This window comes from Delphinapterus leucas, chromosome 7 (genome assembly GCF_059928025.1).
Source record: "Delphinapterus leucas isolate spDelLeu-1000000601 "Yukka" chromosome 7, BTC_Dleu_Yukka2, whole genome shotgun sequence".
Classification (NCBI taxonomy): domain Eukaryota; kingdom Metazoa; phylum Chordata; class Mammalia; order Artiodactyla; family Monodontidae; genus Delphinapterus; species Delphinapterus leucas.
The window spans coordinates 46660073-46683788 of record NC_143135.1 but is presented as its reverse complement, the minus strand read 5'-3'; the positions used below and the strand labels follow the sequence as shown (position 1 = coordinate 46683788).

The window sequence follows — 23716 nt, the reverse complement described above, 5'->3', positions numbered from 1 at the left end:
ACCAACGAAGTTAGAACACACCCTCTCAACATACACAAAAAATAAACTCAAAATGGCTTAAAGACTCAAATATGAGACATGATACCATAAAACTCCTTGAAGAGAACATAGGCAAGACATTCTCTAACATAAATCATACCAAACTGTTCTTAAGTCAGTCTGCCAAGGCAATAGAAATAAAAGCAAAAATAAACAAATGGGACCTAATCAAACTTACAAGCTTCTGTACAGCAAAGGAAACCATAAACAAAATGAAAAGATAACCTACAGACTGGGAGAAAATATTTGCAAATGATGCGACCAACAAGGGCTTAATTTCCAAAATATACAAACAGCTTATACAACACAACAACAAAAAACCAAACAACCCAATAAAAAAGTGGACAGAAGACCTAAATAGACATTTCTCCAAAGAAGAGAGACAGACGGCCAACAGGCACATGAAAAGATGCTCAACATTCCTGATTATTAGAGAAATGCAAATCAAAACTACAATGAGGTACCACCTCACACAGGTCAGAATGACCATCATTAAAAAGTCTACAAATACAAATAACAAATGCTGGAGAGGGTGTGGAGAAAAAGGAACCCTCCTACACTGTTAATGGGAATGTAAATTGGTGCAGCCACTATGGAAAACAGTATGTAGGTTTCTCAAAAAACTAAAAATAGAGCTGCCATATGATCCAGCAATCCTACTGCCAGGCATATATCTGGACAAAACTCTAATTCAAAAGCCTACATGCACCCCTATGTTCATACTAGCACTATTCACAATAGCAAAGACATGGAAACAACCTAATGTCCATTGACAGATGAATACATAAAGAAGATGTCATACATATATACAATGGAATACTTTGCAGCAGTAAAAGAAAGAATGAAATAATGCCATTTGCAGCAATATGGATGGACTTAGAGACTATCATACTAAGTGAAGTAAGTCAGAAAGAGAAAGACAAATACCATAGGATATCACCTATATGTGGAATCTAAAGTATGACACAAATGAACCTATCTACAAAACAGAAACAGACTCACAGACATAGAGAAGAGACTTGTGGTTTCCAAGAGGGAAGGGGAGTAGGGGAGGGGTGGATTGGGAGCTTGGGGTTAGCAGATGCAAACTATTATATATAGAATGAATAAACAACAAGGTCCTACTGCATAGCACAGGGAACTATATTCAATATCCCATGGTAAACTATAAAGGAAACAATATAAAAAAGAATGTATACATATGTATAACTGAATCACTTTGCTGTACAGCAGAAATTAACACAACACTGTAAATCAACTATACGTCAATTAGAAAAAAAGACAACAATCTCATTTACAATTGCATCAAAAAGAATGAAATACCTAGGAATAAATCTAACTAAACAGGTAAAAGACCTGTGCTCAGAAAACTACAAGACAATGATGAAAGAAATTGAAGATGACACAAATGGAAAGATATACCATGCTCATGGACTGGAAGAATTAATATTATTTAAATAACCATACTGCTCAAGGCAATCTAGAGATTCAGTGCAATCCCTATCAAAATAACAATGGTATTTTTCACAGACTAGAACAAATAATTCTAAAATTTGTATGGAAACACAAAAGACCCTCCTGAATAGCCAAAATAATATTGAGAAAGAACAGAGCTGGAGATATCATGCTGCTCAATTTCAAACTATAATACAAAGTGACAGTAATCAAAACAGTATGGTACTGGCACAAAAATAGACACATAGATCAATGGAGCACAATAGAGAGCCAGAAATGAACCCACACTTATATGGTCAATTAATCTATGACAAAGGAGGCGAGAATATACAATGGAGAAATGACAGCCTCTTCAATAAATGATGTTGGGAAAACTGGACAGCTGCATGGAAAAGACTCAAAATGGACTAGTTTCTCATACCATATACAATTTAAATAATCTCAAAATTGATAAAAGACTTAAATGTAAGACCTGAAACCATAAACCCCCTAGAAGAAAACATAGGCAGTACGCTCTTTGACACAGGTCTTAGCAATATTTTTTGGATGTGTCTCCTCAGGCAAGGGAAACAAAAGCAAAAGTAAGCAAATCAGACTACAACAAATTAAAAAGCTTTTGCACAGAGAAGGAAACTATCAACAAAGTGAAAAGGCCACCTGCTAAATGGGAAAAGATATTTGCAAATGATATATCTGATAATGGTTAATAACCAAAATATACCAAGAATCATACAACTCAACATCAAAAAACCAAACAACCCGATTTAAAAATGGGCAGAGGACCTGAATAGACATCTTCCAAAGAAGGCATACAGAGGGCCAACAGGCACGTGAAAAGGTGCTCAACATCTCTAACCATCAGGGAAATGCAAATTAAAGCTACAATGAGATACCACCTCCCACCTGTCAGAATGGCTACCACCAAAAAGACAACAAGTAGCAGATGTTGGTGAGGATGTGGAGAAAAGCAAACCCTCATGCACTGGTTGGTAGGAATGGAAATTGGTGCAGCCATTCTGGAAGATAGTATGAAGATTCTGCAAACAGTTAAAAATAAAATTGCCATACGATCCAGCAATTCCACTTCTGGGTATTTTTCTGGAAAAAAAACCCAAAAAACAAAAAACCAAGAATTTGAAAAGATGTCTGCACCCCTATGTTCAATGCAGCATTATGTACAATAGCCAAGATATGGAAGCAACCTAAGTGCCCATTGATAGACGAATGGATAAAGAAGATGTGGTTTACATATACAATAGAATACTACTCAGCCATAAAAAATTCAACCTTGCCATTTGCAACAACATGGATGGTTCTTGAGGTTATTGTGCCAAGTGAAATAAGCTAGAAAGAGAAAGACAAATACTGTATGATCTTACTTATATGTGGAATCTAAAAAACAAAACAAACGAACAATATAATACAAAATGGACACAGGTTCATAGATTAGGAGAACAAATGGGTGGTTGCCAGGGGGGTGGGGGGGTTAAATTTTCTAGGTGGTTGGGATGTGTTTGATGCTCGTGTGAATGTGTGTTAATTTATCTAGCCTTTTGGTTTTTCTGTCTAGCTTTCTTCATTATACTAGGTAATTGTGACTTAAAGGTTTCCAACTTTTAGGAGTGTTCTCTGTGAATGAACACAGGATTCATTTTTGCAAATGTTACACTGGATATTTTGCAATTTTCTGAAAAACATAAATTATCAAAATAACTCAAGAAGATGTGAAAGACCTGAATAACCTAATATAAATTAATAATAGAAACTTTATCCCCCAAAGGGTATCAGGACCAAAAAATGTTAAGGGGAAATTTCATCAAGTAATTAATGAACAGGTAATTTCTATTGCTTAAGTGGTTCATGAGCATACAACAAGTGAAAATATTTTATTTTTAAAATGAGGATATTATAACCCTAACATCAAAAAAGACAAGGGCAGCTGAAAGAAAGAAAGCTACATTCAAAATTCCTAAATAATTGAACTATTTGTAATGAGGTGGATAGACCTAGAGTCTGTCATACAGAGTGAAGTAAGTCAGAAAGAAAAAGACAAATACCGTATGCTAACGCATATATATGGAATTTAAGGGGAAAAAAAAATGTCATGAAGAACCTAGGGGTAAGACAGGAATAAAGACGCAGACCTACTGGAGAACGGACTTGAGGATATGGGGAGGGGGAAGGGTGAGCTTTGACAGGGTGAGAGAGAGTCATGGACATATACACACTAACAAACGTAGTAAGGTAGATAGCTAGGGGGAAGCAGCCGCAAGGCACAGGGATATTAGCTCGGTGCTTTGTGACAGCCTGGAGGGGTGGGATAGGGAGAGTGGGAGGGAGGGAGACGCAAGAGGGAAGACATATGGGAACATATGTATATGTATAACTGATTCACTTTGTTATAAAGCAGAAACTAACACACAATTGTAAAGCAATTATACCCCAATAAAGATGTTTAAAAAAAAAAAAAAAAATTCCTAAATAAAGTGGTGACAAATTGAATATGGCAGTACATTAAACCAAGTGGGGTTTAATCCAAAAGTACAAGGATGGTTCAACATTTTAAAAATCTATTAATGTAATTATTTCATTAATAAATTTAAAGAGAAAAAATATATGATCATCTCAGTAGGTACAGACTTGAATAGACATTTCATCAGAGAAGATATACGAATGACTAATAAGTACATGAAAAGATACTCAACATCATTGGTCATTAAGGTAATGCAAATTAAAAATCACAATGAGATACTACTCCATAACCACTAGAATGGCTATAATTAAAAAGATAGATAATATAAAGAGTTAGCAAGGATGTGAAGAAACTGGAACTCTCATACATTGCTAGTGCAAAGGAAAATATTAGAGCCACTCTGGAAAATTGTTTGGCAGTTTCTTACAAAGTATAAACATAAATAATATATGACCCAGCAATTTCACTCCTTGGTAGCTACCCAAGGAAAATGAAACCACATGTCCACAAAAAAAACTTGTACACGAGGGACTTCCCTGGTGGCGCAGTGGTTAAGAATCTGCCTGCCAATGCAGGGGTCATGGGTTCGAGCCCTGGTCCGGGAAAATCCCACATGCCATGGAGCAACTAAGCCCATGCGCCACAACTACTGAGCCTGTTCTCTAGAGCCTGCGAGCCACAACTATTGAGTCCACGAGCCACAACTACTGAAGCCCGCACGCCTAGAGCCCGTGCCCTGCAACAAGAGAAGACAACGCAATGAGAAGCCTGCGCACCACAACGAAGAGAAGCCCCCCTCGCCGCAACTAGAGAAAGCCTGTGCACAGCAACAAAGACCCAACATAGCCAAAAATAAATAAAATAAAATAAATAAATTTTACGAAAAGCTTAAAAAAAAAAACAACTTGTACACGAATGTCCATAGCAGGATTATTCATAATAGCTCCAAACTGGAAACAATCCACATGCCCATCAGCTAATAAATATATAAACAACATACAACGGACAACTGTTCAGTAATATAAAGAAACAGACTGCAACAGGGATGTACCTCAAAAACATCATGCTATGTGAAAGAAGCCAGGCGTATAAGCCTACATATTGCATGATCCTATGTATATGAAATGTCCAGAAACAGCCAATCTAGAGAGATAAGGATTAGTGGTTACCTGGGGTTGGGATAGGAATGAGATTGAGTGCAAACAGGCATGAGGCAACTTTTGGGGGTAGAACTGTTCTAAAACTGGATTGTGGTGATGTTGCACAACTCTGTGAATGTATGAAAAAAATCACTGAATGGTACATTTTTATGGTATTTAAATTATACTTCAGGAAAGCTGTTAAAAATCACATTTAGAAAAATGGGCAACTTTGTTTATAAAATATATTTAATCAGTACTCTATGAAAAACCACTGGATGACAATGAAATTGGATAAAAAATGGAAAGAAGCAAAACATACTCATGATTTTAGCATGAATTAATAAAACAATAATTAAGTTTGGGTGTATGATTACCTAAGAGACATAAACAGCTATAAGAAGAGCCCAGAGAAATAATGAAAACTATAATCTTTGAAGATAAGAACTATGAGAAATCTGCTAAAACAACTAAAATTATTTGACCTAAGAAAAGGTTAGCTTGCTCAGGGCCATTAAGTCATGACGTGAAATTGAACTGCTCAAGTTTTAATCCATACTAGTTGTTCTACTTTTTCATATAGAAAAAAAATCATTTTAAGTCTACTAACTTACCCATATAGATAGGTGTCCCACATGTGGTCTGCAGCATGGCTTCACTCCTTCCTTGCTTCTTCACCGCTAAACCAAAATCAGTCACCTACAAGAAGAAACTCATATGGAGTTATTCTCATTCTGCAAATAGGACTTTCACCGCATTGTATTGCATTTAATTCAGGGATTCTTGAGGACGGAGGGGCTTTACTTGTGTTACTAATAAGGACCTTGCTTCCCCTCCCCACCCACCCGTCCTTTTGAAGAAGAAACTTGGTAAAGAGAAGCTTGGTTTGTCGAATCTTGAGAAAACACCCATGACGTTGATTGTTCATTCCTTCTAATTAAATTCACCAGTTCAACATAGGAAGTTGTTCTTGCAAGAAGGCATTTAACTTTTTTTCAAATAAAAAAGTTATTTTTATAAAGTTCTTTCACTGTAAAATACATTCTGGCCTTAGTAAGTTTATCATCTATTTTTCTGATGCTCAAGCTATGTTCCAGTTTAAAGCGCTGTTATAAATGCAAATCATTATCCTTGTCAGCACTCAAGGAAACTCCCCCCTTTAATAATTATTTACAAAACATTATCTCTAGTAAATGCTGTCTTTTCTTTACTATTATTTCCTTTGTGTTTCTAGAGTATACTAATTTAAAAAATTATTACACTATTAAAAACTACGAGAAGCAAATTAACAGGAAGAAAACCACAATATAGCTACAAATACACAGGAGGCCTACTGCTGCAACTGCAGGCTTTCTGCTCAGTCCTAAATCTTGGTCATTAAACATTTGGTTATTAAATATTCAGTACGTGCCCTTGGTCTTGTCTCCCAAGTTGGAACAGCCTTGGGCTGAAAGCAGAAAAACAGGCACATTTATTGATCACACAATCAAAGATAGGCTTTTGGTCCACAGACACTGAATGGAAAGTTTCCAGTACCGCATGGAGTAAGAAAATATTCCTATCAACAATGTAATATCACTATTTTTCTAAAGAGATTAATCAATTTCTCCAGGAGTGTTCACAATGATCCTACTTGGAGCATTAAGATACATATCTTCCTCCACAGAAAATTTATACAGATATCAAATATATAAAAGCTTTCATGATCCAATTCAGTTCTTTGGAGAGCATTTATTCCTTTATGCACCAAATATTAATTGAGCACATACTATGCTTCAGGCACTACTCCAGGTACCAACAGTGAATGAGACACACAGAATTCCTGTTCTCGTAGAGTTTACAGTGGAAATATTTAAGAACATTTACTTTACTTGGGTAAAACAACAATGCTGTTAAACCTATTTAAATGCAACAAAGCAAGTTATTCACAGACAACATTTTATTCCTAAATTAACACATTCATATATTTTGAAAGCAGCCACTTTTAAAGTGCTAAGTAATAAATAATGTATCCTATCATTTATTTGACATTAAGGGACACTTAATTTGAATAAAGTCTTCAAGAATAAATACTTGGCACATTAATTTTTCTTAGGACATAAATATTAATACCCAAATTATTAAGTTTGGGTATTTTTAAATGAGAAATACAGACTTTATTTTTAAATGAGAAATACAGACTTTAGCATTAATTTAGTATCAAAGGCACAGCCAAGGTGCACTTTTTCTCTAGATCTGTAACACATTTACATCAAATTACCAGGCATAATTTTGAAATTAATTAGAATTCAGAGCATCTGTTTGTTTGCTATTAACTAATGATTCAGAACTATCAAAATGAATATGTACTTTAGAAAAAGTCAATAGCACCACTTAACTTGTAAAATTATTCTTGTCAGTCACAACCTCTTTTGTGAAATTTTAATTTTTTTAGCACAAGCACTTAGTTTTGGCCGTTTAAAAGCTTTCAAAATGTATCTAAAAAGAGGATGTACTTTGCCACTTCGCTATCAAACTGTTTATAGGCAAATAATTATGACCATTTCTAATATCTTACCTTTATGATTAAGTTCATTTCATCATTAGCATCAATAAAGCTGCTTTTAACCATTATGTTTTCCAGTTTTAGATCTCTATGTACTATATCTACCAAGAAAATAAACAACAAATCAAATGAAATGGATAATGAAAAAATAGAGAGGACACAAATAGAACAAATAAATATACTTGACCAGTTAACATCCACCGTTGAAAAATTTGAGGAGGGCCAGGTGTAACCCTGCCCTCTTCTATTCCCTGATATTCAGATCCCTTTTCTCCATGTTTCTAACCTTAAGGAGCCATTTTCTTTGGCTCCCTCACCTCTCCCCAATCCCCTGCTGCTCCAACTGGCCGCTCTTCATGACAAGTGGCCTGGTAAGTGTGGAAGAGGATCCTGTCCAAGGTTAGGTATTCCCTGGAGGAGGGAGACACGTGTACTTACAAGCCTGGGAAGGTTTCCCATGTCCTTCGCTCTTCAAATAGAGGATTACTTCTTTACTTCTATGCATATCTTATTGCCAGTATAAACAGTTAACATACTGCAACCTGGCAACACGTATACAAACTACACTTATTTCAGTATATTTTTCTACAACATCAGTACCACTTTCCTACTCTATACATCAAAATTAAAAACAAAAACCCCTGAGACACAAAATCTCCAGTTGAACATGTCAGAGCTCAGGTAGGACTTTTATGTACATGCAAATACTCTCATGTACCAAATATTTCCTTTGCAAATAACTGATTCAGTTCATATCCATAGCAATCATTTCCCTAAACTTAAAAAGTTATAGGCATAATTTCTGGAAAAATGAAGCTGAATGAGACCTGGACTGGCAATTATACCTAATTATTTACAGTTCCCTTACACAGTTCCAGCCTGTGTTGGAATTTTTATTGTTTCCATTGTTCTCCTTATCTCTTCTTACATAAATACCACAAAATTTTAATATTAATTTATCTTTATGTTTTAGTAGTTGGCAGGGCAAGTCTCTCTGCTGCCTCCGCTGTTCTTCTTTTTCATTGTTTTCTTTACTAGTCTCACCCATTTCAAAATAATTTTATCAAGTTCCATGAAAAATCCTGTTAAGATTTAGTTTGAAATTATACTGAATTTACAGCTTAATGTGGGAGAATCGACATTAGCATAATATTAAGCCTTTGGTTTCCTGCCCTTGCAAAAATTGTTGCCCTCTGCCTGGAAAGCCCTCCCTTTTTCGTCTGAGTTTGTATTCCTCAGCTCAAGTTTTGCTTCCTCTGTGAATTCTTCCCTGACTTTCCAAACCAAATGAGGCACTTAATATACCTATGCTCCTTGCACTTTATATGGCTTTCAGAAATTATCATGTTGCATTACAGTTTGTTTTCTGTACTCCATCTCCCATCTGCCTCTCAATTTCCTTGAGGGGCAGCTGCCTTGTCTTTTAACTTCTGTAACTCTAGAACTAACCACAATGCTGTAGGTGCTCAAGAAATATCTGCTGAATGAACCCCTGGGTTCCAGTACCGGCTCTGCCACACCTAACCATGTCACTTCACCTCTCTGGAACAAAGCTTTTTCTCACCTATAAAATGAGAAGTTTCTAAAGTCACATATAAGCCAAACTAACACTGAAGGAAAAAAAGCAGGAGCACGAGGAAAAACAGTAGCAATAACACCAAAGAACAGTAAAGCCATTAGAAGAATTATGGATTTAAATGGATTTAAAATGTGGATTTTAAAGTAGTGAAACGATTCCCATATGGTACTATACTGGGGGATATGTATCTTTATACATTTGTCAAAATCCATAGAATTTTGGATTCTATGGATCCAAACTATGGATTTTGGGTGATAATGATGTGTCAATGTAGGTTCATCAACTGTAGTAAATGTACCACTCTGATGGGGGATGCTGATAATGGGGCAGGATGTGCATGCACGGGCAGAGGTATCTGGGACTCTCTGTAACTTCTCAATTTTGCTGTGAACCTAAAACTGCTCTAATAATTAATCTAAAAATTTTTAAATGCCTAGAATATATAGATTTTAAACATTATTAATATGTGTTTTTAGAAATTTCACTTTTATTATTGATTTTCTATTTTTGATTTGATAATATTAGCTTCTTTTCAAACTGTTCTGTAGAAACATTCATAATTTCATCTTGTCTGTGTACAATGTAATTGCATACCTGCCTTGCTTCTAATTAAAATATATCTATAAAGTTAAAAAGGAAAAATGTTTTTAAAAGAAAATCTTCCATATTAGTAGGCATTATTTCTGTGACTATGAACCCTGAATACAATTGCCCTTAAACAAAAGTGGTATCTGCGCTCATGGAGTCAGTGAGCTGGATCCTCTTCTTACCCTTATTGTGAAGATAGGCTATAGCTGAGGCGAGACTTCGAATGATCCACCTGGTCTCATTCTCTGAGAAATGACCTTTCCTATCCAGAATTTCTTTGAGTTCTCCATCCTCACAAAGCTCCATCACAAGGTACATTTTCTGACATTATAAATTTAAAAAGAGAGACAGAGAGCACAAATTATTTAGCTGAGGATCTTTAAAATGTTATATATGGTATATGTATAGCAGAAATATGGTTACAATCGATCTTTTCATTCAAAACTATTTGTTATCTATCATGTACAAGATACTATGCAGGATACTAGAGGAAAAAGGAAGCATAAGACACATAGTCTTTACCTTCAAGGAGTTCAGAGTTTAGCTATAATCACAATACCATGGGGTAATGGCTAACAGAAGAGGAATGTCCGAAATGTGATGAGGTTACAGAGGAGGGGAGCCTTTGCCTAAAGAATGCTCACTGAAGAGGCAACATACAGGCACGTCTGGATGACTGAATAGGGATTTATGGGTAGAGAATATGGGCAAGAACAGGCATAGCACATGGCATTTGCAGACTCCAAAGCTCAAAACAGCACTGGTGGGACTCCCCTGGTGGTCCAGTGGTTAAGACTCCGCCCTTCCACTGCAGGGGGCGCGGGTTCTATCCCTGGTCGGGAACTAAGATCCCGCATGCCAGCGCTGCAAGGCTAGAAAAAAAAACAGAAAGAAAGAAAGAAAGAAACCAGTGCTGGCAGTTAAAGAATAACAAGTATCTCAGTGTTAATAGCACTGGGAGTTTGGTAAGTCAGAGAAGACTGAGATGGTGAGGGGTGAGGCCAGAAAGAACACGTTGGTGTCAGGCTGTAAGGAGTCTTGGATGTCACACAAAGGAGCTGGGATTTTTTTTTTTTTCCCCATGTGCAATAAGGAGCCACTGAAGATTTTTTTTTTTTTTTTTTTTTTTTTGCGGTACGCGGGCCTCTCACTGCTATGGCCTCTCCCGTTGCGGAGCACAGGCTCCGGACGCGCAGGCTCAGCGGCCATGGCTCACGGGCCCAGCCGCTCCGCGGCATGTGCGATCTTCCCGGACCAGGGCACGAACCCGCGTCCCCTGCATCGGCAGGCAGACTCTCAACCACTGCGCCACCAGGGAAGCCCGCCACTGAAGATTTTTAAGCTGATGTCTGGAGTGGGGGGAAAGGTATGTGCTACTATCAATTCTGCATTTCTAAATGAACACTCTAACAGTAAAGAGGAGCAGAGCTCAACAAACTTTTTTCTGTAAAGGCCAGATCCAGGCAGTAAATATTTTTGGCTTTGAGGAACATACAATCTCTTGCAACCACTCAACTCTGCTGTTACAGCATAAAAGCATCCATAAACAACACAACAAAACTTTATTTATGGACTTTGAAATTTAGCTTCATATAATTTTAACATGTCATGAAATTTTACTCTTTTACGTTTTTTCCAACCATTTAAAAATGTAAAAAACCTGGCTTATGGGCCATAAAAAAACAGGCCACATGCCACTGGCTCACATGCTGTGTAAGCTGACCTCTGATTATAAGAGGGTAGATGTGAGGCACAGAATGGAGAAAAGAAGGAAGAAGAAAAAGATGTGAAAATACCCGGAGGGAGAAATAGTGGGACTTAGTGACTAATTGGGTATAAATCGTAAAAAGCCACAAATGAAATGCCTCTTCCACATTTGCTGTTTCTGTGCATACATATTAAGATCACCTTAGGTATTCCGATAGCCAAGTCATCTATTAAGTCAAAAAGATTCACAGTCAACTAAAATGCGTGTCTTTTTCATACCTATGCTATTCAGACACAGACTACCCTCCATGTCTCCATTCTATCCTATACCACATTTTCACTGCTGTTTTTAAGATTCTGGAATCTGATCCTATTCTATTACCACTACTAGTGCAACTTCTGTGTTCAGTCAGCAAGCACGAATACAGGAGGACAAGGCTAACAACCTTTCTTCCTATAGTCAAAATTCTGACTCACTCAATCTCAAGATGTTTAGAACTTCAAAAGTAACTACAGAATGCTGCAAAGTCTAACACATAAATAAGCTTTTGAACTAGGCCGTAGTTTTTCCACTGACAACACCGTAGGATCATGAAATGAAATGGTAAGTGAACTATTTGGAAGGCAAAGTTATACTAGCAGTGCTTACAATATAAATTGATGTCATTTTAAAATATGTACGTTGATAAAAGTTATATCAACAGAAGTTTTTTACAACTCTTTATACAATTATTAAAAGTAATTGTGTAGAACATTTGGACTCACAAGAAACCATACACAGTCAAACTGCATGATCAGCATTACTATCTTAGCCTAACCCTTCAGGTAGCAATTTCCATTCATCCTTAAGATGGCTTCAACGGAAGGTCTAGGCATTTGTGTGAGTTGGGAAGATGGGGAGTCAGATGTGACCTGTGTGAATCAAGGGCAAACAATACATAAAAAAGACAATCACAGATGATGGTTTCTTTGGCCTTCAAATTATTCTAGATTTGGACTCCCACTTGTGCCCAACATGAAGTAACAGATCAGACTTACCCTCCCTCCTGAAACAACTTAAGAAATGGACAAAGTACATAAAATAACAATTTTCAGACATTAGACATCAGACAGCCTAGGGCAGTGATTCCTGAGAGAAGGGAAACCTGAGACCAGCCCCGTGATTATCCTAGCTTACTGTCTGGAGAGTTTCCAAGCCACAGAGAAGGGAAAAGGAATCCAAACAGAGCCCAGCAGTCTACATGAACTGAGGAGATGGTGCTGGGAGTCCCTGAAGGCCAAGACAACTGAAGTTCACAGAGAAGATTACCAAAGAGGAGAAATCTATGGAGAGAAGGCTCCATAGATTTGCAGACAGCACCCCTCGACTCTTCAGCAAAGTACCAACTAGCACATATGTATGAGGAAACTACCCAAAGTTGGGAGAAGAACCATGTGAAAAGATCAGAAGAAACAATCACTGGCGCTTACACATGGCCAGGAAGGGTTTGTATTCCCATTAGCCAGAGTGGAAAATCTCATTATTCATGGGGTAGAATACTCAAAAGGGTCTTCCCTCATTAGTCTGGAAAAATTAGCCCTAGACCAAAGGCTGCTCTGGTGCCACCTAACAAAGCTTAAAGCAAGCTTGGAAAGTATCAAACTATTTCCAATAACTTAACTATGTCCCAGAATAAAGCTCAAAAATAGTTGTAAGAGTATTAAAAATAGCCAGCACCCAATCAAAAATTAACAGGCATCTAAAGAAGCAGGCATATAATGAAGGGGAAAAAATCAATCAATTAAAACTGACCTAGAAATGGCACATATGATAGAATTAAGAGAAAAGGATATTAAAGGTTATTGTAACTATATTTAAGGAGGAGGAAATAGTGAGCATGTTAAGTAGAAACATGGAAGATAGAAAAATGATCCAAAGCAAATTTCCATTGGAAGGGATAAACAGCGCATACGATGTTACAGAAAAAGAGATTACTTAATCTGAAGATATCACAATAGAAACTCTGCGAAACTAAACAGGGAGAGAAAAAAGATTGGAAAAAAAATGAATAGAGCATCAGTGAGCTTTGTACAATGTCAGGCAATCTCATGTGTACTTGAGGTCCTAAAAGTAGGAGAAGGCAGAAAAAATATTTGAAGAAATAATGGCCAAGATGTTCCTTAATTTGATGAAAACCATAAGCTCACAGATTCAAGAAGCTCCATGAACCCCAAGCCAGGATACATGAAGACAACTATACCAAGGCACAACATAATGAAACTGGTTAAAACTGATGATAAAGAGCAAAACTATTCTAAGCAGATTTGAGGATAAAATAAGTCACAACTCTAAAACTGAAAAGGTAGAGAAGCCTTCTGGCACCACTGCCATATACTGCTCCCATAAAAGGTAACTGTGGTCTCTAACATTTATCAAGCACTTCTAATGAATCAAGCATAACGCATAACGCAAGCTGACTATTGCTGCCTTAGAGACTGTCAAAGGAAACAAAGAACAATAGCTAACAGTCGATGAGACGTATGCTTTATATTCGCTTTCCCGTTTAATCCTTCAACAACCAAGTGAGTTTGATACTATCATTAAACCAATCTTACAGATGAGGAAACTTAAGTATAGAGAGGTTGAGTAACTTGTCCATGGTCTCAGAGCTAACAAGTGTTGGAGCCAGGATTATATTGCACAGGCAATCTGATCCCAGAGTCCACGTGCGTAACCACTGTATCATACTGCCTCCGAGCAGAGAAATACCCAAGCCCACGTGCATAAACAACTTGAAGGCAGAATGGCAAATAACCCAGGCTTCAGAACAACTCTAAATGGAAATTACAAGCATTGAAAGACAAGAATGAAAACATCTAGGAAAGAAGGAAGATTAAACATATTAGCTTAAGACACAGATGACAAAATATCTTCTACATAGTGCCAAATATGCCCATACCAACTCTACTATGAAGCTAGACTTGCAAAATTATGACAATATTCCAAGAGACTCTAATGGAGAACCAAGGACCAAAGCAAAAAGAAAGACACTTCTAAGGAAGCTCTGGTCACAAATGGGTTATATCTGAGGTTGTTTCAATTTTAAACATTTGTTTTCAACATGCCACCAGAAATTTCACTAAAAACGTCAATCTAATCGTCAGACACCTAACTATAAAATCAACAATAAAAAGTCCCCCAGAATGCTCTCATCAATCTCCAGTGACAGACTCATGCCAAGGACATGAGCCACTGTGTCCCAAAAGGATTACTTCCCAAGGGAATGATGTTCATTTTGTAATAATAACAATTTTCAAAATGCAGCACCTGACAAAGCTTTACCTTAGGCGTCTCAAATACTTGTTCTAGATGTATAATGTGTTCGTGTTTCACACTTTTTAGGATAGTCACTTCCCGTTCAAGTAACTTCACAGCAGAGCTTCCAGCCTTCAATGATGAGGAAACATAGATTTCACATATGAATTTCATTACTGCATACCTCAATATAAAAGTTAAAGTTATTTAATATTTTTCCTACATTTTCTTTAGAAGTTCCTTTTTCAAAAGATAACATGCAACTAACCTATGTGTTAAGATTAAAGTATGCCCCATCTTATCCTTTGTCCAATTTTAAGAGATATATAATTTGGCCTCAAACCACATGTTTCTTGGACTGTTTCTATAAATTAGCTACAACATGGTCTCTGTCATGTCACAAAATTATTGCAATTTTTAATAGCCTTTTTGGAATTTCCTTCAAAATCGTATTGATCCTTTGATGTTAGCATAATAAAAACAAAATCTACTTTCCCGGGACATCAATTAGAAAACGGATATAAAGCATCTGTCTCATTAAATGTTACAATTGTTAAAATAAAATGTTTTTGTTTTATTGTTGTTTTGTTTTGATTATATTTATATACATATCAAAAGAAACAACAGGCAGTGAGACTCTACACTTAGCCCTGCATTATATTACTTCCTAGTCCCCCAGCCTCAAAAATTTGACAGAGAGAGAAAGAGGAGAGAGAGCACGCTCTATCAACATGGAGATGGAGATTTTGCCTTCAGACCAACCTAACTCCAATTTATCTCCTTACATGTAACCCTTAACCACACCTGACCAGGCCTTCATTCAGGATATAAGTAACTGTCTACAATGTCATCTAAGAAATTCCAGAAGGGCTTTCTCCACCCTAAGCACCACTACTACCATCCCAGTCATCACCCCTCTTGATATCTAAATTACCATCATTATTCAAGGATAAACATTGTCCTCATTCACATGAAAATATCCCTGAAAGGGATAATAAAGTTCTTATTCCTCCCTCCTTACCCCTAACCCCTGCCCCCGCCAAGTTTGGGAGAGACATAATAGTTCCTGAAGGACTGGAAAGGGATTGATCATAAGGCAAATTTTACCTAGTTAAAATTTTTCCTAGTGTCATCCCTGCTTCCAATTACCTTTACCCTTCAACCATTACCATCTCAGGAGGGACAGGAAACTGCCCACCCTCTGTGCCTCACCCATGGAGGATGAAAGTCACAGTTTAAGGTTATCCTAGAGGGTCAAGAGAAATAGTGATTGTGAGGAGTGAATTCCTATACAGACTAGATATGGAGAGTTATCACAATATCCATCTCAATCCTCTTCCTACCTCCCTCCACAAATGATCTGACCTGTATATAATGCAGTAATATACTGTCCAATTCATATATTGACTATATAACTTTTACTTAGTGTCCTGAAAACTCTCAGCATCAATAGGTATGTGCAAGATTATGAATTCCTAAAGTTGCAAGCAGGCATCCTGACTATATAACCCTAAAACCTAACCCCTAACCCAATCTGGGATAGGAGCAAAGCAAAGGAAATAACATCCCATTTAGTTTTTTTTTTTTTTTATAAATGTATTTATTTAATTCATTTATTTTTGGCTGGGTTGGGTCTTCATTGCTGTGCGCAGGCTTTCTCTAGTAGTGGCGAGCAGGGGCTACTCTTTGTTGTGGTGCGTGGGCTTCTCATTGCGGTGGCTTCTCTTGTTGTGGAGCACGGGCTCTAGGCGTGTGGGCTTCAGTAGTTGTGGCACGTGGGCTCAGTGGTCGTGGCTCATGGGGTCTAGAGCATAGGCTCCGTAGTTGTGGCGCACGGGCTTAGTTTCTCTGCGGCATGTGGGATCTTCCCGGACCAGGGATAGAACCCGTGTCCCCTGCATTGGCAGGCGGATTCTCAACCACTGTGCCACCAGGGAAGCCCCGACAATTCATTTAGTTAATTCTAAAGATTTCTAGAAGGGCTCTGGATCTCCCTTTATTAAGATTTAATGTTACTGTATTAAACTTTAGGGGGAAATGGTATATAATTTCCTATGGCTTGTTTTAAAGAATACATAAAACCTACTATTTCCTTTTGTAAGTGTAATATTTATCATCGCAAATCCAAGGGGAAAACACCTAATGTTGTCTTTTGTTTTTCCTCGGGCATAGAAAGTGTTTTAAAGTTGATGAAACGATCAGATATAAAGCTTGAGGCCTTAGATTCTCCCTTAAAAAGAAGCCCAGTTGTTCTTCACTCCAATGAAATCTTGTGAGACATACAGTGATTACAAGTAAACAGTACAGAAGAGAGTTGGGGGAAAAGTGGTTCAAACTGAAAGAGTAGGTAGGATGAATAAACAGAGTTAGCTACCAATGAGGAAATAGGGAATCAAAGGAAAGGCAAAGATAGGGACAAAGTATATCAGAACCACATCAGGAGAGACCACCGAGACCCATTTCTCACTAAGACATCGCTAGCCCACAGCCCTACATCTACACATACTGATGATCAGCCCTCACCTTCAGCTCACTCTGGTAAACTTTACCTATATTTGGTTATGCTGGTTATGTTAGGTAATCCTTTCACTTGCTTTTTAGTACCTGTCTACTTGAGTTTAAGAACTGGTCCCGTCCCAGAAGGCTAGAGAAATATCCACATTTCTCCAAGGGAACAGCCTAGGCCCTGGCCCTCAGGGTCAGCTGTGTTAGTGTGAAAAACTGTACTGCCTACCCCACCCTGCACTGGCACTGTGCCCTCAGTAGGACGCTGCCGATATGCCTTACCTTTTCTTTGCTCACTTTTTTAATTGCCCACTTAGTTTCTGTCTCCTTGTCAATAGCTTCAATGACCATTCCAAAGCTCCCTTTTCCCAGTATTCTTCCAAAGGTATAGATTTCCTGGATAAAAAACATGAGTTCCTTTGTCTCTCTCTGCCATTCATCAGGATTACAAATAAACATATAATACTGACAGATATCCACCCAAGGGAAGAGTGATTCTGCTCCAGGGTAAAATCAAATAGAAGACACCCCATATTTGCTTCAATATTAATAAACGCATCTTAATTAAACAAAAATAAGTTTTGATGAATTTTATTAAATATCCTTTAGAGGAAAACCATAAAAATCCTTACAAAGAAATGTAAAAAACTTCAAAAGCATAAAAAATGAACCTCTTATAAACTACAATATTAATGAAATGTCTTCATAAGAAAAAGGAGGAATGGAACATTCATACATGCAAATATATATGCGTGTGTATAAGATACATTCAACCAAAAAATTATCACCAAACTCTGAGAGCTACACTATAAAATCAGCACATATTAACCACTGAACAACTGCTCTCCTGTTTACCAAGTAACACTTTTTCTTTATCTTCACTGTTTCTATTAAAAAAATCACTTTTGTTGTTTTAGGAAAAGGAATATATGACCAAAATATTAATATAAATCAGCACTGTAAAAAAAATAAAAACCTTCCACAGTAACACTATCCAGACCAAGGATCCTTCTGCTTATCGTTTTACTCCTGCTTACAAAGACAGAATGCGTGGGTCTTGACAACACCAGCATTCCACTTCATGTCGTAAAATAACAAGCGGGTAACTCATTTACACTTTCATTTCTTGTGAATTTGGTTGCAGGGAGTCAGTCTCCTTGATCTGAATCAACTCCAGGGCAGTAGCAAGAGTTTCTCGACCCATGATGCACAGGGACTAGAACAGGGGAGAACACCTGAGCTAATGCTGCTCGGGGGAGCCTCTGTTGGGTTAGTCAGCCAAAGCCTGCCTTAGAGACGCCACGTTCCCTCTGCGTGACTACTTTCATCTTCACCATGCAACAGGTAAGTTACTGCTAGACTTTATGTTTTCTACTGCTTACATTCCTTTCTTAACTTTTGTAAAAGAAGATCCGTATCCAACTAATTACTTACCTCCTTATGAAGGGCTTCTCTGCCTAACTCTGCACAATGGTAATTGTTCGTTTGACTTCCTTCAACATGTATGCATTGGTCCTCAAACACTATTATTACTCTTGCTTACAAACATTTTGGCTCATTCTTTTCCTTCCAAGATGGTCTAGAAACACCTTATGAAGCTGTTTCTTTTGTATCCTTTAAAAAGCCTGCCTGAAACCTTGTAGGCAAAATATTCATGCTTAGTGCATGGGAGGAAAAGGGAGAAGGAAGAAGGGAAGGGAGGGGAGAGAAGGGGAAGGGAGGAAGAAAGGAAAGAAGGAAAGGGAAAGAAAAAAGAGACAGAGGGAAGGGCAGAGACAGAAAGGAAAAGAAAGAAGAGAAGAAAAGGAAAAGAAAAGAAAAATGTTCAGCTTCAACATGTTAGATTTTCCTTGGATATTTCCTTGTGATACATACTTTGGGGGCTACAAAGATGAATAAAACATAATTACTGTTTTCTCATAATTTGTAGTCTACTCAAAAAGACAAGATTATTACTTAAGTCATAAAATCTTAAGTTAAAAAAAAATACAAAATGACACTGGGGCCAGAGACCAGAGCTAAAATACTGGGAGAATAAGGGAAAACGTTATTAAAGATATGGCTTCTGAGGTAGGCATGTGAGGGAACAAAGGCAAAAAAAAATAACTGAGAATATTTTTCTATAATCCAATCACAGCAAGGAAGGCATTTCAAAGGAACAGCAGTGCAAATGTGGAATGAATGAGTGAGCTGATAAATGAACTGAATCAATAAATCAATCTAGTCAGCAAGCCAGCCAGTCAGGAACCTTCTATACATATGCATATTTGAGAGAAGTGAGAGACTGGGTACATGGAGTTGAACCCTGGAGAAGGAGCTCCAGATCTGAGGTCTTGAATGTTGTGAATGGTGACTCCCACTCAGGCAGGGCACATCCTGTCCAGGCGATTGTCCTCAGGACACTGCCTTCTGATGACTTATAATTACTTTGGCTTTTCCCTCTTCCCATTACCACTTGATAGTGAGAATCAAAGTCAAAACACTAAGATGATTAAAATAAGACAAAACATTTTATTATATGTACCTGCAACTCCCAACTATACACTATGTAAAATGAGTTAAATCTCCACTTAAACCTTTTATTCCCACAGAACAAAATAATCTCAATAATCCCTAACCACTTCCCCAACTTTTCTTGTCCTTTAAAAATTAACCTCTCATTTCATCTCTAGACATATAGAACCACAATTTGGACAAGGTATTTTAATACTGTTTATAGGATTTTTTAAATGAAGAATGGATAGAAAAGTAGTCCAACTGCCCAACTAGTTGTTTATAAATTAATCTTTTTCTTCAACTAACTGCTTTGGCATCATTACATAGTGATGACAATAAGGAGAAAATGACTTCTTGTTTGTAATAATTTTAAGAGGATGCTATTACAATAGTAACGTAGATCTCTTTTTATTGACATATAAGAAGTCCATGATATAGTATAGAGTGTGAAAGCATGCATGATATGATCTCATTACGAAAAATCTGTATATGTGGAGGTGCTTACATTGATGTCTGGAAAGTTGTTCATCTAAATATTAAGAATAGTTATCATTAGGTAGTAGAACTTTGGATGACTGTAGCTTCCTTTTTTATACTCTTCTGAAATGTTTGATATCTTTAAAATGAGCCTGTCTATTTAATAGGGGAAGAGAAACTTCCACTATACCATTTAATGTTATTTCTTAAAAATATGTGTACATTTGAAATATTTTACAATTTAAACCAGGAAAAAAACAAAAACAAAAAATAGGGTAAGACTTATACATGCCTAGAAAAATGAAGTAAAGACAATAAATGTTAAAACTGGTTATGTCTGGCTCATGATTTTTATCTTCTTCACTTTTCTATCTATGTTTTCCTAATTTTTCAAAACACATACATTTTGCTTTTATAAAAGCTCTTATGGTTAAATTTAAAACTCAGTAAATTTGTGGATTTTTTAAAAAATTCAGGTCTTTTGTTTACAGGGGAAGATTTAAACTTTTCAGGTCAGAAGTTCTCAGAAAGTTTTTCTGATTTCTTCAAGTAAATTGCCAAATATTTCTTAAAGTAATTTTTTAAAGTTATTTAACATTAACACAATTTTCTTCTTGTTGTTCTTGTTGCAGTTCCTTTAATCTGGCGTTAAAGGAACACATTTTAATTTCTAAAATGGTACTAAAATTTAAGTCATATTTGTATATAAGAATTAGAATCCTGGGAAGAATAATATTGGTATTCACTCAGTCACAGGCTGGAAAAATATGGAGGGGTCCATGAGGGAAATTCTAGCCTCACTACTGGTCATCAAAGAAGTGAACAGCCAAACCATCCAAGTCACCTGGTCTCTGTCTGCATCTTGAATAGGTCTATACAAAGACTCCACAACTGCCCTCAGCAATGGGCAAGACCTGGAGACCAAAATGTTCTCATTTTGTCTAATAAAAATGCTCTCCACTTTAATCAGTAAAGTCCATTTGCACCTCTATGAACAGAAAAAATAATTAATCTGCATTTTCTTTAGTAAAGACTTTGACATACTTAAAAATGGTAAGTTTCCTCTTTCCTTTCCTTAGAGACTTACTTTTAAATCATTTTTGCCATTAACACTGACTTAGAAGAAACTGGAAAATTTCTAGTAGCTTCAGTTTCCTCTCTATATACCTGAATAGCAGCTCCATTGTCCATCCTTATGTGAGGAACTTTTCCTTCTGTAAAGTTGCCTCGACCCCACTGTTGTTGAGATGATTTTCTCTCTACATTTGAGGTTTTTGAGGGCTTGGACCAAAAAGAAGTTTTAACATTAACTTTAAGATATAATAATCTGACAAATCTTTAATGTGTGTCAAGATATTTATTGTGTACAAGATAGTTTACTGTTTTTTACAAATTCTAAGGCCTATATAATTCATTCACTCATTAGGCTAAAAGAGGCCTTAAGAAATTATTCAATCTAATCTCCTCTATCCAGGCAAGTCTACATGATGGCTTGCATAGAAGATAAATCAGGACTTAAAATCTTTAACATCACAAAAGAAGGCAACTTCACAGCTTTCTCAATCACCCTTGTTTCAAGACATAACAGTCATCTCAAATAGGTTATACACAAAAAATTACTGGCCAGACATTCACAAAATATGCTTTGAATGAAGACAACATAGCAATAATTCACTCAGAGACACCTATGTGGCAAAAACTATACCATAATACAAATCAGAAATAACAGTTTCGGGTGAAAATGTGAAAAAGGTACAAACTTGAGGGCTGAGAACCTAACTTTTCTTAAACTTACTGCTCTCTGTCTCCAAAGTTCTGCTATATCAATGACAATCTTCCATAGTGCCTCTCCTCTATAAAGGCGAATATACCAAAACCTATCCAACTGGGTAGTCATAGATTGTAACTAATGCAAGTCAATTTTGTAAGGTATACTTGATATTCCATCTAGATAACCAGGAACTGTCTTAAGTAATAACCACCCTATATTTAACCACAACCATAAATCTCATTCTGCATCAGTTGAAGAAAATGCCCCCAGATCCAGATTGAATTCAATTTGAAAACCAATTCATTTCCATATAAACCATTTTTAAAAAAAGAAGCTGGAATAACATTCTGAATTATTCATAATCCTGAGAAATCATTAATTTGGGCAGTCGTTGGAAAGAGCGTAAAAGAAATTACCAACCAACTTTTCTCACCTCTTATGTAAGAAAGAAATGTTACTTTAATAGTTAAGAAGGCAATGAATTGGCTGACAAGGGTCCATGGGATATGGATGAATCTAGGGATGGGATCAGGGAATGGGACACCCACTTGTGTTGAGATGTACAATCTTCAATATTTACCAAATCTTTTCCAGAGGTAGTATCTTTGCTGGCTTGTCTTTCTTTTTTTCTCTCTGGTGAAACTGTAAATTCTGAACTACCAATGCTCGATGTCTGTGACATTTCCACCACTGACACTGGAGAAAGCTTTGTTTTACAAGAACATACACAAAGCACATTTTTCTGAGAAGCAGATGAACAGTTGGGGCATTTTGTGGATTTTTTACCACAGCTGCTATTAGCCATTTGCTTAACTCTTCAACAAAAGCAACTTGAAAGAAAGATGTTTCCACTGTTTGAGGAAAACAACCAGACCAAAAAGGATAAGGTAAGCTGATGACGAAAACTGTAACTTCCAAGTGGTGAGGTCCTTAGGTTAATGATGCACTAGACTTACAGTCACACATGAGAGCTGCAGGAAGAAAAGAAATCACCATTTAGAAAATTCTTTCTTATCCAATCACCCTCCTAGAAATCAAAGAAAAACTAGCAACTAGCACCAAAAGCATCCTGCCTATACATGAAAGTTAATATTTACAACAAAATTAGAACATATTTCTAAAAACCAATACATTCTCACCTTCCAAAATTGAATTCTTGAACTCCAGACATTTTATTTACTTAAGAGTCAAAAGAATCATCCTCTGTACAGAATCATAAAACTGTTAAAAAAGCATGGTCTAAGGAAATTTGGTGGGTTGATATCAATTTTCTTAATGAATTAGAATAGAATAGATATATATGAGAGTATTTTGCATAGATCCTTGGTAAGTTTTGTGAAACTTAAAAAAAATTATAGATATGAATGTACAGAATGTGCGTGTGTGCGTGTGTGTACACTTGGTCACAGCTTAAAATGTATTTCTTAGTGTGGGTTGTGGTGAAAAGAAAAAAGACTTTAAAATACTGATATAAAACGTACACTACTGTGGTTTCAGAAGTTAATAAGCCTTAGTCTACTTATTACCAGAGCAAAGCCATATCACACACTTTACAAAGGAGTAGATAATTTGATTTTATAAAACTATCTAATTCTAAAAGTTCAAAGGCAATATTAGAAGTATCCTCATTTTTATTCTCAAACAGAA

At 36.7% G+C, this 23716-nt stretch overlaps 1 protein-coding gene across 1 annotated transcript in view; it reads right to left on the bottom strand.

Annotated features, from left to right (window-relative positions):
• The window catches only part of STK33 (serine/threonine kinase 33), a 79556-nt gene extending 56682 nt beyond the window's left edge, over nt 1-22874 (bottom strand). The window contains exons 1-7 of the mRNA XM_022563195.3: nt 22650-22874; nt 21466-21579; nt 17608-17721; nt 14848-14952; nt 10001-10139; nt 7664-7752; nt 5721-5805 (exon numbers count right to left, since the gene is read on the bottom strand). Coding sequence (XP_022418903.1) covers nt 5721-5805; nt 7664-7752; nt 10001-10139; nt 14848-14952; nt 17608-17721; nt 21466-21579; nt 22650-22874 — 871 coding nt within the window. The remainder of the gene's footprint in view (nt 1-5720; nt 5806-7663; nt 7753-10000; nt 10140-14847; nt 14953-17607; nt 17722-21465; nt 21580-22649) is intronic.
• Between the last annotated feature and the right edge of the window lie 842 nt (nt 22875-23716).